The sequence below is a fragment of the Jatropha curcas genome, chromosome 3 (genome assembly GCF_041381405.1).
Source record: "Jatropha curcas cultivar XTBG-Jc1 chromosome 3, XTBG_Jcur_1.0, whole genome shotgun sequence".
In the NCBI taxonomy this organism is placed as follows: domain Eukaryota; kingdom Viridiplantae; phylum Streptophyta; class Magnoliopsida; order Malpighiales; family Euphorbiaceae; genus Jatropha; species Jatropha curcas.
In genome coordinates this window covers 24,746,959-24,764,360 of record NC_143153.1, presented here as the reverse complement: position 1 = coordinate 24,764,360, position 17,402 = coordinate 24,746,959, and the positions used below count along the sequence as shown (strand labels likewise).

At 31.4% G+C, this 17,402-nt stretch overlaps 1 protein-coding gene across 2 annotated transcripts; it reads right to left on the bottom strand.

The window, feature by feature from the left end:
* Positions 1–11,072: 11,072 nt before the first annotated feature.
* Positions 11,073–14,547, bottom strand: LOC149497779 (terpene synthase 10-like). 2 transcript variants are annotated; one of them, XM_089719735.1, is made up of 7 exons: positions 14,269–14,547; positions 13,775–14,039; positions 13,323–13,698; positions 12,853–13,071; positions 12,348–12,486; positions 11,648–11,896; positions 11,073–11,554 (listed from the first exon to the last, which is right to left on the bottom strand). In XM_089719735.1, exons 1-7 carry the CDS (start codon positions 14,506–14,508, stop codon positions 11,234–11,236), a joined length of 1,809 nt encoding a protein of 602 aa, XP_089575861.1. In that variant the 5' UTR covers positions 14,509–14,547; the 3' UTR covers positions 11,073–11,233. The 2 variants fall into 2 exon arrangements, with proteins under 2 accessions (XP_089575861.1, XP_089575862.1); XM_089719736.1 differs by lacking the exon at positions 11,648–11,896.
* Positions 14,548–17,402: the final 2,855 nt, after the last annotated feature.

Genomic DNA, 17,402 nt, shown 5'->3' with positions numbered 1-17,402 from the left:
ATTTACTCGATAATGATAATGATTTTAAAGTGATATTGTAATAAGACCTAAAATTGGAAACTCACCAAAGGGTCCTTGGTGGTGGCAAGAGGAAAATTATGTTGCTCGCTGTATAAGACGCACGCAATAATATGTGCGGGGCAACTAAATACAGTTGCAGATGATGCTTCACTAAATTTATGGCATAGGCGGCTGGCGCACGTTAGTGAGAAAGGGTTGAATATGTTGGCTAAGAAGTCCCTCATACCATTAGCCAAAGGTAAAATAAATCCTTGTGATTATTGTTTATTTAGGAAGCAACATCGGGTCTTATTTTTGAAAAGCTTTAGACAGAAAGACAACAAGTTGGAGTTGGTACACTCTGATGTATGTGGTCCGATGGAGGTAGAATCACTTGGACGAAGTAGGTATTTTCTTACCTTCATTGATGATTTCTCACGAAAAACATGGATATATTTGTTGCGCACAAAAGACCAAGTATTCAAGCACTTTCAGCAATTCCATGCTATGGTGGAAAGGGAAACTGGAGTGGCATTGAAGTGTTTATGCACGGATAATGGTGGTGAATATATCTCTAAGGAGTTTAGAGATTATTGTAGTCAGCACGGTATCAGGCATGAAAAGACAGTTCCTGGTACGCCTCAACACAACGGCGTTGCTGAACGAATGAATCGCACCATTATTGACAGAGTTAGATCCATGCTCAAAATGGCCAACTTACCTAAGCCATTTTGGGGAGAAGCAGTCAATACTGCTGTCTACCTAATCAACCGACTACCTTCAGCACCATTAGATTTTGATATCCCAGAGAAGGTCTGGACAGGTAGAAATATTTCATACTCTCACCTGAGGGTATTTGGATGCAAGGCATTTATGCATGTTCCGAAGGAACAAAGATCAAAGCTTGATGACAAGTCAGTTCCTTGCACTTTTCTTGGTTATGAAGATGAAGAGTTTGGCTATAGGTTGTGGGACCCAGTGAAAAAGAAAGTTGTCCAGAGCCGAGACGTAGTATTCCACGAGAATGAGATCTTGGCAGATACAACTTGTGAAGAATCCACATGTGATGGTGTTGTTGATATTACACCAGGATGCATTCCTATAGATGATGCCAAAGGAGGAGGAATGCCTGAATCAGAACAACAAGAAGAAGAAGAGCCAGTCGTAGGGGACCAAGAAACAATTGTAGATGATAACAGTGATGCAGAGAGTGTTGAGCAGGGGGAGCCAGAGAACCCCATTCCACCAGAAGGAGTTGAACCTCAGTTAAGAAGGTCAACCAGAGAACGCCAACCATCTACAAGGTACCCTAGTTCTGATTACATTTTGATTACTGATGAGGGGGAGCCAGAGAACTTCCATGATGTGCAATCTTGCAAAGACAAAAATTGCTGGACAAAGGCCATACAAGAAGAGATGAATTCTTTGAAAAAGAATGATACGTATGAGCTAGTGAAACTTCCAAAAGGGAAGAGAACACTCAAGAACAAATGGGTGTCCAAACTGAAGAAAGATGATGGCAACCTAGTGAGATACAAAGCTCGATTGGTCGTCAAAGGCTTTACTCAAAAGAAAGGTATTGACTCTGATGAGATTTTTTCACCAGTTGTGAAAATGAGTTCTATTCGAGTTGTGCTAGGTCTTGTAGCCAGTTTGAATCTTGAGTTAGAGCAGCTTGATGTAAAGACTGCATTCTTGCATGGGGATCTAGATGAAGAAATCTATATGGAACAACCAGAAGGTTTCAAGGTCAAGGGAAAAGAGGACATGGTTTGTCGCTTGAAGAAGAGCTTGTACGGGTTGAAACAAGCACCGCGACAATGGTATAAAAAGTTTGATTCTTTCATGGTGAATCAAGGCTACAAAAGGACAGATGCAGATCCTTGTGTATATGTCCAGAAATTCCCTGATGGTAAATTTATCATCCTTCTCTTATATGTTGATGATATGCTAATCATTGGACCAGATGCACACATGATTAGCAAGTTAAAGAGTGATTTGTCAAAAGTATTTGACATGAAGGATTTGGGATCAGCAAGGCGAATTCTCGGAATGGAGATTACCCGAGACAGAAAGTCCTGCAGGTTATGGTTATCGCAGGAAAAATATATTGAACGAGTTCTAGAAAGGTTCAATATGAAGAATGCTAAGCCAATTAGCACTCCGCCTTCCGCTCACTTCAAGTTGAGTAAGAAATCCTACCCATCAACAGAGAAAGAAAAAGGAGATATGTCAAATGTTCCATATTCTTCAGCAGTCGGAAGTTTGATGTACGCAATGGTGTGTACAAGACCACATATCGCTCATACAGTTGATGTTGTGAGCCAATTTTTGCCAAATCCCTAGAAGACACATTGGGAAGCAGTAAAGTGGATCTTCAGATACCTGAGAGGAACTTCAAAGTTATGTTTAACTTTTGGAGGTGAAAAGTCTGCACTTGTTGGTTACATAGATGCATATATGGCCGGTGATCTTGATGAAAGAAAATCTACATCAGGATACCTATTTACATTCTCAGGGGGAGCTATTTCATGGCAATCAAGATTACAAAAATGTGTTTCAACATCAACAACCGAAGCAGAGTACGTTGTAGCAACGGAAGCAGGAAAGGAATTGCTTTGGTTAAAGCAATTTTTTCAAGAATTGGGTGTGCAGCAGGAAGAATATATAGTTTATTGTGATAGTCAAAGTGCATTAACTTGAGCAAAAATACTATGTATCATGCACGAACGAAGCACATTGATGTAAGATATCATTGGCTTAGACTTGCCATTGAAGAGAAGCAGTTTCAGTTACGAAAAATCCACACAGACAGAAATGTTGCAGATATATTGACAAAGGTCGTTCCGAAGGAGAAGCTTAAACTATGTGTCAAAGCGGCAGGAATGGGGAGTCTCACCATGTAGTTGAGAGGGGGAGAATTGTTGTGGGGTCCCTCCAACATGTGGGACCCACATACATTTGAAAAGAAAAAAAAAGGGAAAGAAGATATTCAAACGTGTGGGACCCACACACGTTTGAATGAAGAAAAAAAATAGGCACGTTTTTGTTGTTCAAAGGAGGCAGCAAAAATAAAAATGAATACGCATTCTTTTTTCAACAAAAGTTGGTGGATGCGTTAATTAAAACGCATCCCCTTCTCCTATTTATAGGAGAAGGATTTTCCTTAAATGGATGTACAAAAACAAAAACTTAAAACAAAGATTATAATTTTAGGAAAGAGTTCCTAAAATTGGGAAAGAAAGAAAATAGTGAGGATTGTAATTTTTTGGGGTGTTTTTTTTTAAACACTTAGAGTGCCACTATTTTTGTAATCTCTTTTGTACCTACTATTTTTAGTGGAAGAATTATTCGGAGTTTTTGTCCCATGGACGTAGCCCATAACAGTTAAAGGGTGAACCACGTAAATCTCGGTGTTCTTATTTTTCATTTGGCATTTACAGTAATTATTTAATTTTTACTGTGGTTATTATTTCTGGTGGATTCAATTGTCAATATCCAATACAAAATTATTGGAGGTATATGTGGTAATAGTAATTTTATTTTACTTTTACCACCGGTATTTTTTCTGCGGGCCCCACTCGGAATCAGTTATAATCTCAACAAACATCAATAAGGGTGGCCAAATTCCATTTTTTAGAAATTAAATCGTCACTTCAGAATCATACGGAACCGGAAACTGCCATAACTGTAACTAGAATTAGGAGATTACGGTTCGGTACTGGTTTTAAGTTTTTTAGAACCGTGAACCGGTGGTTTTGAGAATCGGCCAAAACTGAAAATTTTAACAACCGGTTAGAACCAATAGTTCCAACACATTTTATTATTTTTTTTCAAAAATTTTCATCAAAATTTCCAAATTAACCTTCCAAACAACTATAAATGGCTATATAACGTTTAGTTATGTTAAGGGTATTTATGTAAATTAGATTTTTTTTTATTTTAAAATTATGTGAACTACCCAAAAAAACTGGTCAGAGAACCGTCCGAAAAGTTTTTTTTATAACTTATTTAAGATTTATGCGCAACGATTCAATATCAAAGTATCATTTGAATAATTGCGCGTTCAACATTCAATATTAAAGTATCTTCTTTCTAACTTTTATTGTTTAACGATCATTCTTTCTGTCTACTTTAAATGTCTCAAAAAATAAATATTACATGATAAATAAATTTACAAATTCTAGAAAGTTTTTAAAAATAAAGATGAAATAAATGGACAACAAAATAAGTTAAAATATGTATAAACAAGTAAACTTTAAAACTTTGCGTATGTTGGATAATATTAGTTGTTTTAGTAATTATTAACTGTGCTAAATGCTAAATAGGGTTGTAAATGAACTCAATTGTTCATAAACTATTCGAGGTTCGATAAATTTAAACTGTTTATGATATTAGGCAGGTTAAACTTTTTGTGTTCATGTCACTTGCCTAATTTTCATGTTGTGTTTGTATTGATAAATTTAACAGGATCATAAAATTGGTTCTGTTCGTGTTGACCCTAATCGTGTCGCGTGTTAAGCAAATCTCTGTTGAACCTAACATGCTAACCCATTTTGACATCCTTAGATCATGTGATGCATGACTTTTGTCATTGCATACTTTAGTAAAATGCTTCGTATGATATTTAAGAAGACACGTTGTGCGGATTCTAATACTAATATATTTTATAATTAAATAGATTCGCTTAGATTATTATGGCCCACGAATAATTGTAAAAATATACCCCTTGCTTGGAATGAATCGTTTGAGAAGTCGGTTTGCTCAATTATATGGTTACATTATGAGAAATAACAAGCATTGCTTTAATGGATGTCCTATCTTATTCAAGTATTGTGTCTTTCTCCTACTGACATATACGTCATCTATATCCGTCGTTTTAGTGGAAACACACAAGATGAGATATTACAAATGTCTCAAATTAATGGTTGTGAGAGATACACATTTTTTTTTCTCCTCTAAATAAACATTCCAGATTTCATTAAGTCAAAGCACGTTTATCATCTAACACAATGGAATTGATAGACGGAGAAACCTTCTTTATCCAAATCTAATCTTCTAAAATAATTCAAAGATTTAATTGTGCTAGGAAATCAGCTACTCTGTTCTCTTCCCTGTATACATGGGACACCAAAAAAGATTCACAAAAATTTAGCAACAAACAATTCAAAACTCTTGTGTCCATCTGATCATTTCTTGATTAAGGGCCAAATATAGGCAATCACAGGAGTGTAATTTGTAGGGTTCGTAGTGTATGGAATCACCCTCGTTCTGATTTCATTTCAAAACATTTTAGGATTTAAAATTTCATTATTTTCTGTTTCAAATATTTTTTTAAAATTTAAAATTGCATTCCATTCTATTTTATGAAAATTCAATTTGGAATTTCGTAATTTCATATTTTTCAACTGTAAACACAAATGTAGTCTATTATGTTATATTTTAAGATATAAATGTTTAAATTTAATAAAAAAATATCAATATAATTATTTAAAATTTTAACTTTAATAAAAAAATAATCAATGTGGTTATTTAAAGATATACATACAGTTTTGAGAACCAAATCGGCTGGCTGGTTGGACTAGTTTAAATATTTTTTATTTTTAATATGAAGATTTCCAATTAAATTAAAATATCTCCTTTTTATTTTATAAAAATATTTAGGTATATTTATATTTTAATATTTATTATTTATTGTCAGAATAATAAATCACTAATCCACCCATAATCTTATGTATTAAAAGTTAAAAGTTAAAAGTAAATCCACCGATCGTGGCTCAGTTGGCAACGTAGGCTGACTATATGAAAAGAACTCATGGATTTGGTCCCTAATAAACACACCTATAAGAAGAAGCGAAGAGTTTTAATTGATCCGGTCCAAATACCGGTGGTTTATAAAAATAAAAAAAAAGACTCCTACACTGACAAGCATTCCATGCAACTGAAACTTGCCGAAAGATGATTATCCAGATGGGTAAATTTCTTAGAACCTTTACGAGGTTAGCCACTAAACCCAAATCAGTGCTATTTTGTATTCCACGAGATGTTTGAGTGATCAACGGGTCAATCGCAATTACCTTGTCTTTGTCCTCGACGATTGGTTTATCAATCGGTTTAGGTGTCATCCTGATATTTTAACAAAACTCCAATAAGTACTCGTTTGGGTTGGCTTGTTGGGTCTACGTTTATTAGGCTTTCCTTGGATACAGGATGAGTTAATGTAGGATAGGGTCCGGATTAATGGATCATGGGCTAGTAATCCAAAAAAAAAGTAGGAGAGAGAGATATGAGGGAGAAAAGAACTAGGTGAGAAGATAGAGAGAAAATAGAAGATGGATGTAGGCATGGCCACGGTTCCGAAACCGTACTGAAAAGGTACAGTTCCGGTTTCGGTTCCGATCCGGTTACAAAATCGACGGTTCCGATCGGTTTTCCGGCGAATCGCATAATTTTAAATTTTAAATTTTGAAGACCGGTTTAAAAAAAAAATTATTTGAACATACAAAATTAAAAAATACACCTAAAAAATTAAAAAAATACTTCAATTAAATTTATTTTTTTAAAGACTTGAACATAATTATTTTTTTAAAAAAAAATTTCAACTGAATTTATTTTTTTTTTTAAAGTTTGAACAAAATTTTAAAAAAAAAAATGGGCTTGAACTTAATTTTTTTTTTGTTTTAAAAAACAATTAAGTTGCCTACGTATCCTCTTGGGGTTTAGAGGAATCAAAGCCCACGTAGTTCTTACTTACCTTATACCAATTTCACCCGTTTTACCTTGATCGCTATTTGCACCACCGGTTGATGTTCCCATTGAGGACCCATCGTATAAATCATATAAATCTTCATTTTCTTTTGGATTTTCTTAGGCTCTTAGTTCGGCCTTGATCCAATCATTCACGCATGATTGTGCTTCTAATGAATCGGGTGTCATACGAGATCGTGTTTCATCAAGTATGTTTCCTCCTTGACTAAAAGCTTCTTCAACCGCAACAATGGAGACCGGAGCTGCTAAAATTTATTTTGCAAGTAAAGAAAGAATTGGAAAAGTATTTGCGTGACGACTCCACCAATCTAAAATTGGAAAATCAGTATCTGCATAATCATCACCAAACTCAAAAGAAGTTGTTATATAATTATCAAATTCAGAAATAGAACTAGATTCCCTTGTTCTTTTTTGTCTTTGTAATAAAACTTGTTGTGCAACACCAACACCACTTACCCTTTGTGTTGGAAATTGTTGAATATTAGATTGAGAAGAAGTAGAAGTAGAAGTAGATGAAATAGAAACTTGAACAAATTCATTATATAATTGCATAATATTTTGTTTAACTTCATGCATTACTACATTTATATTAACATTATCTTCTACATCAAGATTTAATACTTCATAATAAATAGTCAAATAATCACATAAAACATCCATTCTACATCTAGGATCAAATACAATAGCAACAAGAAAAAGGGGTGGTATATTTTTAAAATAAGATAACCATTTTTTTTTCATTGAAAAAATACAATCTTTTAATAAATCATCATTTTGAAATTCTTGGAGTGCAGTAACAATATTAATACACATAGGTAAAAATAAATGAGATCTGGGATAATAAACCCCACTAAATTTATAGGTAGCATCATTAAAAATTTTTAAAATATCTAAAATTTTTGCACAAATCTCCCAATTTTGTGGATATAAATTAATATCCTTAATATTATTAGTAACAAAAAAGCATAATAATTCTTTATAAGAAAAAGACTCGTTTAGTAATTCATATGTTGAATTCCAACGAGTTGGGACATCCCTTAGAAAATATTTTGGTCTTTTATTATTTTCTTTACAAAATTTAGCTCAACTATTCATCACTTGGGGATGTATCCATAAATATGAAATAGCTTTTTTAATTGGAGAAATAAAAGATTCAAGAATTTTTAAACCATCTTGTACGCATAAATTTAAAACATGGCATGTACATCTTATATGAAAAAATTTTCCACCAATATTTGGTTCACAAATTTTTTTAAGTTCAATAATTGATCTAGTATTTGCAGAAGTATTATCAAATGAAATTGAAAAAATTTTTTTTGTCAACTTATATTCATCTAAAATTGAAACAATTACTCTATAAATATTATTTGCAGTATGTTTATCATCAAAAACACGAAAACCAATAATTCTTTTTTGAATTTTCCAATCATCATCAATCCAATGACATGTAATACCCATATAAGAATGCATTTGCCAATGATCACTCCAAACATCACAACAAATTGAAACACGAATTTTCATTTGAGAAAATAAAAGCTCTAACTCTTTTTTTCCTTTATTATATAAAGAAAGAATAGTTCGTTTTACAGTATTTCTTGGTACTCTTTTAGCAGAAGGATTTAAAGCTTTTTGACAATAATTATTAAAACCTACTTTTTCACTAAAACTAAAAGATAAATGTTCCATAGAAATCATTTTTGCTAATTCTTCTTTTTGTATTTTTTTTCAGAATATTTAAATAAAGAAAGGTTAGAAGCGTACCCGGAAATTTGTGTTTGAGACCGATCAACTCCTATTTTTGTTGGATGTTTTGTCTCCAAATGCTTCCAAAATGATCCATAGCCGCCCGCTTGTTTAAATTTATAAGATTTTCCACAATAATTGCAAATTACATCGTACATTTTCTCACCTTTGAATTTTTTCGTGAAATGAATGGCGAATATGTCGGAACTTTGTCTTGCTCTTACAACAATTTATGCTCGTTGCTCTTGCTCTTGCTCTTCATCTTCTTGTAATTGCTCATTAAATTCAGATTCTTGAGTTGGAATATCCAAATTTTCATTTGGATAACCCTCAAAATTAAATTGGTCGGGAATCATGTCATAGAATTCGTTTGTAGGGATAGATGATTCTCCAATCTTTCCCTTGCCCTTACCCGAATTTGAGTTTCCTCCACTTGGCATTATATGATAATAAGATATAATTTGGAAAATTGAATAAAAAAAATTAGAGAGAATAATAACTTAATAAGAGAGATTGTAGAGTAGAGAAGAATAAATGAATAATATAGAGTAGAGTGTAGTATATTGTAGAGAGAGTAAGTAGACAGTGTAGTATATTGTAGAGAGAGTAAGTAGAGAGAGTTGAGATTTTTTTGTAATGAATTTGTAAATAAAATGAGGTATTTATAATAAATCCAAAAATTCATTTATCCAAAAATACTCTTGAAACTAGCCGTTATGTAGCCGTTTATGGCTGTTGGGAGGGTAATTAAGAGATTTCACAACAAAATTTAAAAAAAAAAAACCAGGTTTGACAGTTTACAACGGCTAGAATCGCCGGTTCGAACCGGCGGTTCTAACCGGCTGGAGAACCGGCGGTTCCAGTCCGGTTCCGACCGGTTCTCTGGAACTGCCGGTTCTGGTTCCTAATTTTCTGGAACCGGAACTGAACCGGAATTTTTCGGTTCCGGTTCCGATTCAGCCCGGTTCCGGTTACGGTTCCGGGCCGGTTCGAACCGACGCTTCCGGTTCCCGGAACCGTAATATGGCCATGTCTAGATGGATGTAGAAGAAAAAGAGAGAGATAAAGTAAATACTAGTGCATTTAAGTTTGCATGTTTTAAATTTCATGTGATTGACAATATGGTTATCCCATTTTTATAGGAGTTTGAGGATTGCACTCAAAGAAAAGTGCATATAATTTCTAGAGGTATAGAATATATCATTTATGTATCAATAGAGATAAAGTAAATAGCTTACACGCATTTTAGTAATATATAATAATAGGTTTTCTTTACCGATTAAATTAATTTTTTTAATTAATATTGTCATCTTCTTCTGTTGATCAATTTTCGTATTTTCTACATTTCACACTCCTTTTCTTCCTTTTTCCTCTCGTTCCATCACTTTCACCGCTCCATCTAGCTTTTGCAATTTTAATTGAAAGAAGTGAAGTTAATACCATTCAACCCCAAGTAAATTACTATTCTCAGTATTTTGTTTTCCTTCACCGGTAATATCAAAGCATTGAGAATCAATTGGTTGAGGATTGACTGGGATCCCATCTCTCTTTTTTTATGAAACCAAGTGAAATTAAGAATTATGGCTCCTTGTCATATCGTTTTCCGTGCACAAAAGTTCAATTATTGTATTGGAAGATCTAGGATTAGTTTTCAAATGAATTGAATCTTTTAATGAAAAAACGATCTCTCTTTTTCACAAAATAAAAATAAGATAAAATTGCAGCTTCTTCTCCAAATACACTTTTTTATAATTCAACACCAATGGTAGCTAATCAAACAGTTAGATTTGAACCTTCAAATGAGGATTTAGAGAAAGAGTCTCAAGCTGTATTTTATAATTTTAAATGATGAAGTAAAAAAAATAAAATTTTAACTTGTTTAACAGTTAACCGGTTGATATTTTAAAATTTAATCCAACAATTGTTATTGAACAATTAAAATTTAATAGTACAAAATAATTTATATACCGATGCAGAAAATTAATTATCTTTACCATATAGTTTCTTCTAAGAGATTGCTAAATAGTTTAGTTTTTCTAACAATGTCAGTTTTTCTAACAATGTATAGTTTCTAAATAGTACAAAATACTCTCAAGCGCCAAGCCCATGTCAGTTTTTCTAACAATGTATTAGTTTCTTCTAAGAAAGCAAAATTATTCTGCATATTACTTATCAATATATTAACAATACCATGTTTTTTAAATTTCAGATTTTAACTAAGACAACACATTTTGCATTTTATTTTTCTCTTTTTTTTTATTCTTTATTTTTAGATTATAAGGATTGAAAAATGGCCTTATTCGCCTTAAAATATCAGTCAGGACAAAACAATAAATAATTAATGATTCTGATAAAACATAAAAATAAAAGGATATTAAATAATTGTCAGATTCGAGTTGTAAATTTTTGGACTTCAAAATCTTTTACATCTCATATATAGATTGTTATGTCCTCGGTCGGTGTTGCTAAATCAGTAAAATGACTTTGTGGAAATAAATATGTAATTTTATTTAGTTTATTGTGACAATTAAAATCATGAACTCAAATAAGAAATAGCATGAAATTCCTTTCAATTACTTTATAACCCAACAAATAAGAGGACAATGAATATTTTTTCCCCTTCTTATGCTTCTTACATTCCATAGTACTCCTGACTAACCAAACAAACTTAGGATCTCCATTAATATACCTTTATATCATTTTTACCAATATGCATAAGGGGTTAAGGAAACGGTGGAAAATTTTGAATACAAGGAATAGATTCAATGAGTAAAGATAAAACACGATCCTTAGTCTCTTGATCCGCTTGATTCCCATGCCCATCTCCATGTTGATACATGCACTGTGCCATCCTACCTAGATTAATTGCTATGCCAATAAAAGTTTTTGAAAATAGAGAATCAACAACTCTTTCTTTATTCATCTTTTTCCATATTTTACTGATTAAATCTTGGATATGCTCACGAGCTTTTGCTTCCGAAGCTCCAGTTTCATGCATGTAACATTGGATTGATTTCGGAACATCACCTCTTTTTAATTCATCCTGATAAATAATTAGAAGAGAATGAAGATAATTATAAGAATTCAAAAGAACATGAGAAGAAGAAGATTTGAGTAAACTAGCTAGCTTCCATACCGAGGATGTTCCAAGATCATCTGCAAGTCTAAGAATCATGGATGACCAGCGAATTATGCTGGGATATTCGTTTAAGGCTTTCAAGGCATCAGTTGTTATCGGAGTTTTTAAAAGAAAATAACCATGAACTAATATAACAGGAGCTGATATGGAAATCCATGCATTATCGATGTATTCTTGTAGCGTTGGTGTATATCCACTGTAATACCATTTGGCCTCCAATAAGTAAGATTTGCATATATCTGCCCACTGTAGAATTTACACCAAGTAAGATTTGGAGTTATTGAATCAGCCTGATATTGTTTTTTCATTTGGCCTCCAGTAAAGGGTCGTCTTCATTAAATTTTTTTTCTTGTTCATTCCTTTTCTTCAATTTGGGACGCAAATCAGCCTGATATTGCTAGTTGAGCTAGTAGTTTTGAGCTGGTTCTAGTCCCAAAAGCTTTAGAGGCGGAATCAGAATCCGGCTAGGCCTAGTAATTGTTACGAATTATTTACAAACACAATAATATCAACACTTACGGTTTTCTTACGAGGTTGTTCCAGGTTCTTTAGACCAACATTTATCGGTTAGGTTTGGTTTTATTGAGAAAAGCCTAATAACTTGGGTGTAGATCCCTGTGTTTGTTAAATTTTTTTCCTGAATTTTATTTCAATAATAATATATAATATTTTTATTGCTGATCAAAAAAACACTTACGGCTTTCTTCAAGTAAGAAATAATATGAAATCCTTGCTCCTTGAGGGCATCGTAAGCTATTTCATTTATCGAGTTATGGAGGCATAGGAAACATATCTTCATGTACTCTGGAAGTTCCTCTATTGCCTTGACATCCCATCTGAAATTATACCATAATAGCTTTATTTTTTGTTTACAAAGTCAAATTTTAAAAGAATTCAATTCAAAAGAAAAATTATTCTGTTATATCTTTTGTTTAGAAATAAGATAACATATATAAAATAAATTAAGTGATTTTCAATTAGAGGCCACAAGAATTAGACTTAATTAGACTTAATTAGATTAGGCTTATAAAAAAATTAGAAAATCACATTTTCTTTTGAAAGAAAATTACATATTATTATAATTTATATCCTAGTCTCTTAAAGTTTTAATATTATTGGTTTATTTAAATAGATAAAGATAATAAAGAAAATAAAATAAATTAGTTTATGGTAAATAGTAATGTTATTAACCAACCGCCAACCTTTCGACAGCATCAGTGAACAACTCCAGTTCATCCAAGGTGCCATACACGTCATAGACATCATCAATTGTTGTGATTAGAGCGTTAACCTTTGTCGACATTCTCCTGCAATATCCAAACTGTGGCTCGAAAATCACCCCCACAGTCCAAAAGAAGTTCTCCATTAATCTGTCTCTTGCAAAACTCAACTTTTCTCCTAAACCTGTGTTCTTCCACCAACTTTACATGGTGGCAACAAAAAATATATGCCGTTATGTTCATCGTATGTTTTCAAAAAAAAAAAAAAATTATAATTTTATATGAATTTAGGTTTGTTTGATTTCCTTTCTAAAAAAGAATTTGATTATTTCAATTTAGTAAAAATTCTAACTGAATCGAGTTATTCGAACACCCATTAACTTATAAATGGTTGTATTATTATTATTATTATTTTACTTTAATTTTGGTGGATATATTAGAGATAGACATACCTTGACACGTATTTTAGATCATCTTGGTGGGTGGCCTGGACGTGATTGAAATCCAATTTAGCAAGCTCTAACAGAATAGGATTCATCCCTTGTTTTCTTTCGTACACATCGATGAACCATCTGGCCTCTAATCTTAGCATCCTCCAATGTAGTGGGAGCTCCAATGCATGACTTATTAGGATGGATAAATATTGGTCTTTGTTTCGTTCAACATACTTGTTCAGGCAATTACTTGCAAACTCTCTTGCAACTTGTAAGACATTCTCCCCTTCCTCCGAAAGATATGATGCCTCATATAAAGAAAGAATTCCCTCAATATCCTCACATAAGCTTGTTTTGAAGTTTCCTTTTTCGTCTTGAAAACTATTGAAGATCTCTGCAATTTTACTTTCTCTCATTAATAAAATATTTATATCTAATGTAAGTGCATGTTTAGTTGTTGATTTAGTTACCTTGAGGTATTCTATACCCATGTTGTCTTAGGAGTCTAAACTTAAGTGCAGTAGCATATAAACACTCTTTTATTTGAGTATTATCAGAATTATGACCATAAATAACCATCAAGATTCTGGTTATTTCATGCTCAAAGTGATAAGCTAATCCAAGCCTTTGCAAGGTATCGATTAGTTCGAGTTGATCCAGAGTGTTCATGGGTTGGTTAAGTATCACCGTCACATCTTCCTTCAGCTTGCTAATTCGTTTTGCGTACATCTCTCCCTGTATCACAAGAATAAATTAAGTTAGAAATATCAAAAAAATCAAATGGATAATGAGCAAGCAAAGAAGAATGGGATGTAGCCTAGTAGAATTAAGAATAACTCAGTATTCTTCAAGTGTTCGAGTTCTTGAATTCAAACTTCAATCGGAACTATCTCGATATGTGAGTTCGAGACCCTGGCTAAAATTCAAGGAAAAAGAAAAACCAGACAAAGAACAGTAAATATACCTTAAATTCACTAGTGAGTGATTGCACAAAATTATAATCCCAAATGGGAGGTTGGTAATTTGCAGATCGTCTGACAAGATTTTGATTGGCAATATTTGGAGCTACAACACATCTAACTGTGCTACAAAGATTTTCATTATTTGGTAATTGGAGAAGCTTGAGAGTTCTACTACGTGTAGTTTGTGACAGTTTGGCAATGGAAGGGCAATTAGGAAATGCAGCAAGTGAGCGAATGGCCATCTGGAGAACCGATATGAATGATTTTCGAGTTGGGTGGATTTAACTCTTTTTTACAGAATAATTCTACCTGACATCAATATATATCCTTATAAAGCATGATGATGACGTAGCAGCATAATACAGTATATAATTATATAAATATGGTGTGCCAACATATTAGGGTACGAAAGTGACGACGCAACATTTTTTTTTTCTTTAATAAACATTAAGTTAATGGAACCTGATAAAGTTAACATTTGAGAAAAAATAACTAGAGAAACTAAGTTGCAAACGAACATCTTTCTCTCTTTTTATTGTATAATTAAGGCTCCATTTGTTTCCATAAAATAATTTGTAGGAAAATATTTTCCATAATTTTCCATTGTTTGAGGTGTTCAGGAAAATAAGTCAACGGAAAATATTTTTTTGGTCAAAGAGAAATTAAATCATTTTTTAAGGAAAATAACTTTACATTTTTGAGAGAATAAAATATTTTTCGAGTATTGACAAACTTTATAGATTCATAATTTTTTAATTTATTAATCATCATAGTCACTATAAATCATCGTAGTCACTACCACCAGTCACCATTTACCACCGACTACCACCACCGGCCACCGTCGGCTTTCATAATTTATATTTTTTTGAATTCTCCTCATATTTAAAAATAAAATTTTTAAATTATAAAATCTCTATTATTATTAATATTTTTTATGGTCTTATGAGATAAAGATTTTAATATTTTTTACTAATTTTCAATGTTATAGCCAAACAATAGAAAATACGTCATTTAGAAAATATTTTCCAAGGAAAATATTTTTCAGCAAGTTATTTTCCTGCAAGTTATTTTACGGAAATAAACGGTGCAAAGGAGTTATAATTAATAAACATTAATTAAACAACGGATTGCAATAATGTAGTTTTCTAATGAAAAATATAATATTCTTTAAAATTTATTGCATCACAATCAAATCTTCTTATATCTTATTTAATTATAAAAAATTAATAAATATTTCAATTGAATATATGAGAATTTCATAAAAAAAAGCAAATAATTGTATCAGTTGTGTTAGAATACCTCATTCAAATTGATTAAAAAAAAAAGTATAAATTGTATACTCTGCACATCACACAGATGTATGACTAGCAAAAGAAATATTGTCAAAATTACTAGTGACACTAGTTTTTAATAAATAATTTAGTAACAATATATAAAAAATGTATTGTTCAGTTTAATATATATATATATAAAGTAAACATTTTTTGCCTAGAAAGTGCTAAGTAGAATTATTAAAATTTATTAGTGCCATATAAAATTAGAAAAGTTAAGTTATGCCATATAGGATTTCAAAATGCTTTAAAAATTTGTAATCATGGTATATTAATTGTTCTATTTTAATTTCCTATTGATTGAAATTAATTTGTGAATAAACAAAAAAATAAACGTCAAGACATAATAATCAATAATATAGTAAAAAATAATAATAATCATAATTAGCACAAATGTTTATAGCATGATAATAATCATAATCAAATAATAATCATTTGATTAGATAAATAATTAGCACAATAAAATTTCTCCACTAAATGAAATATCCATTTTAAAATTATAAGTTTTTATTTGACTAAATAAATAATTAAATATAATATTTTATTTTATAACATTATTATCATATTTTTTAAAAAAATATATCATAATTGCAATTTATAAAATTTTTTACAATTTTATTAAATTAAACTTGAATATTGCAAATTCAAAATTATTTATCTATTAAAAAATTATATAAATATTAAAAAATAATTTAATAAAAAATGAAATATAAAAATTTAAATTTAAAGATTAAAAAAATAATATTTATAAATTATTTATGCATAGCACAAATATGTAGTTAGTTTTAAATATTTTAGAAGGGGTGAATTTATTTGCGTGTGTTTTCTCAATTCCATGTGACAACATTAGGTTTCCATAAAGTAATGCAATAATATCTAATAATATCTAATTGTTTACTGCAAGCATTGTAGCTGTCAATTTCACTGAGCATTTTCCATGTGGGCAAATGATGCGTACACTTAATCTTATTGTAACAAAATTATTTTAAATCCGTAGTATATATAGCTAAATATGTATATAACTTTTTTTTTTATATATCACTATAAAAAAATGTCAAATTGCGATCGATTTTAGATAACAAATATAAGCGGTCAATAAACTAGATAAAATAGTGACCAAATAGAGACCGCATTTATATAAAAAATATTACAACTGAATTAAGACTAATTAGCTACCTTGTTTAAAATCGATTAAGATTGAATTCTTTTCGGTCGCAATTTTTTCCAGAAATTTTTAGTGCCATAGACAGCGAGTAGTTAGCGATTATAAAATATTGAATTCAAAAGGAGAAAAAAATAGCGACTGAATATAAATCGGTCGCTAAATTAGACACATTTAATTAGCCAAACACGCTTCCGCACTTTCAGTCGCACGCACTCTCTCTCTTACCTCCCATCTGGTCTCGATAATTCACGGAGTTATGGTCGTCCTCCGTCAGTTTTGCCGGTGTATTCATAGGCTTCAATTACATTGTGTTTTAGGTTTGTTTCACTTTAAATTTCACATTCTTTCAATTTCTATTTGAGGGTGTTTATTTCTTAATCAATTTATTGGGAGTTTGTTTTTCCTTAATCGATATATTAGGGGCTTTTTCCCCTCATTATCTCTTCTGCGTCAATTCCTGGATATTATCATTTTTAGAAGTTTATGTCAAACTGTCGTTCACTTATTTTAAATGAATGTTGCATTGCTCTGTTCTTTCCTTTTCATTCAATGAAAAAGTAATTGTTTAGCAAAATTTGGTTATCTTCTTTAGATTATTTTGATTCAAGCCTTGATTTCATTTTTGCCTAAAATCTGTTAT

What these genes read in the sequence shown, in the direction of transcription:
- LOC149497779 (XM_089719735.1), bottom strand. Translation starts at nt 14,508, where the DNA reads ATGGCCATTCGCTCACTTGCTGCATTTCCTAATTGCCCTTCCATTGCC. An exon ending in TGGGTATAGAATACCTCAAG is followed by an intron (nt 13,699 to 13,774) that starts GTAACTAAATCA and finishes GTAAAATTGCAG; the next exon opens with AGATCTTCAATAGTTTTCAA. An exon ending in TTCACTGATGCTGTCGAAAG is followed by an intron (nt 12,487 to 12,852) that starts GTTGGCGGTTGG and finishes GTATAATTTCAG; the next exon opens with ATGGGATGTCAAGGCAATAG.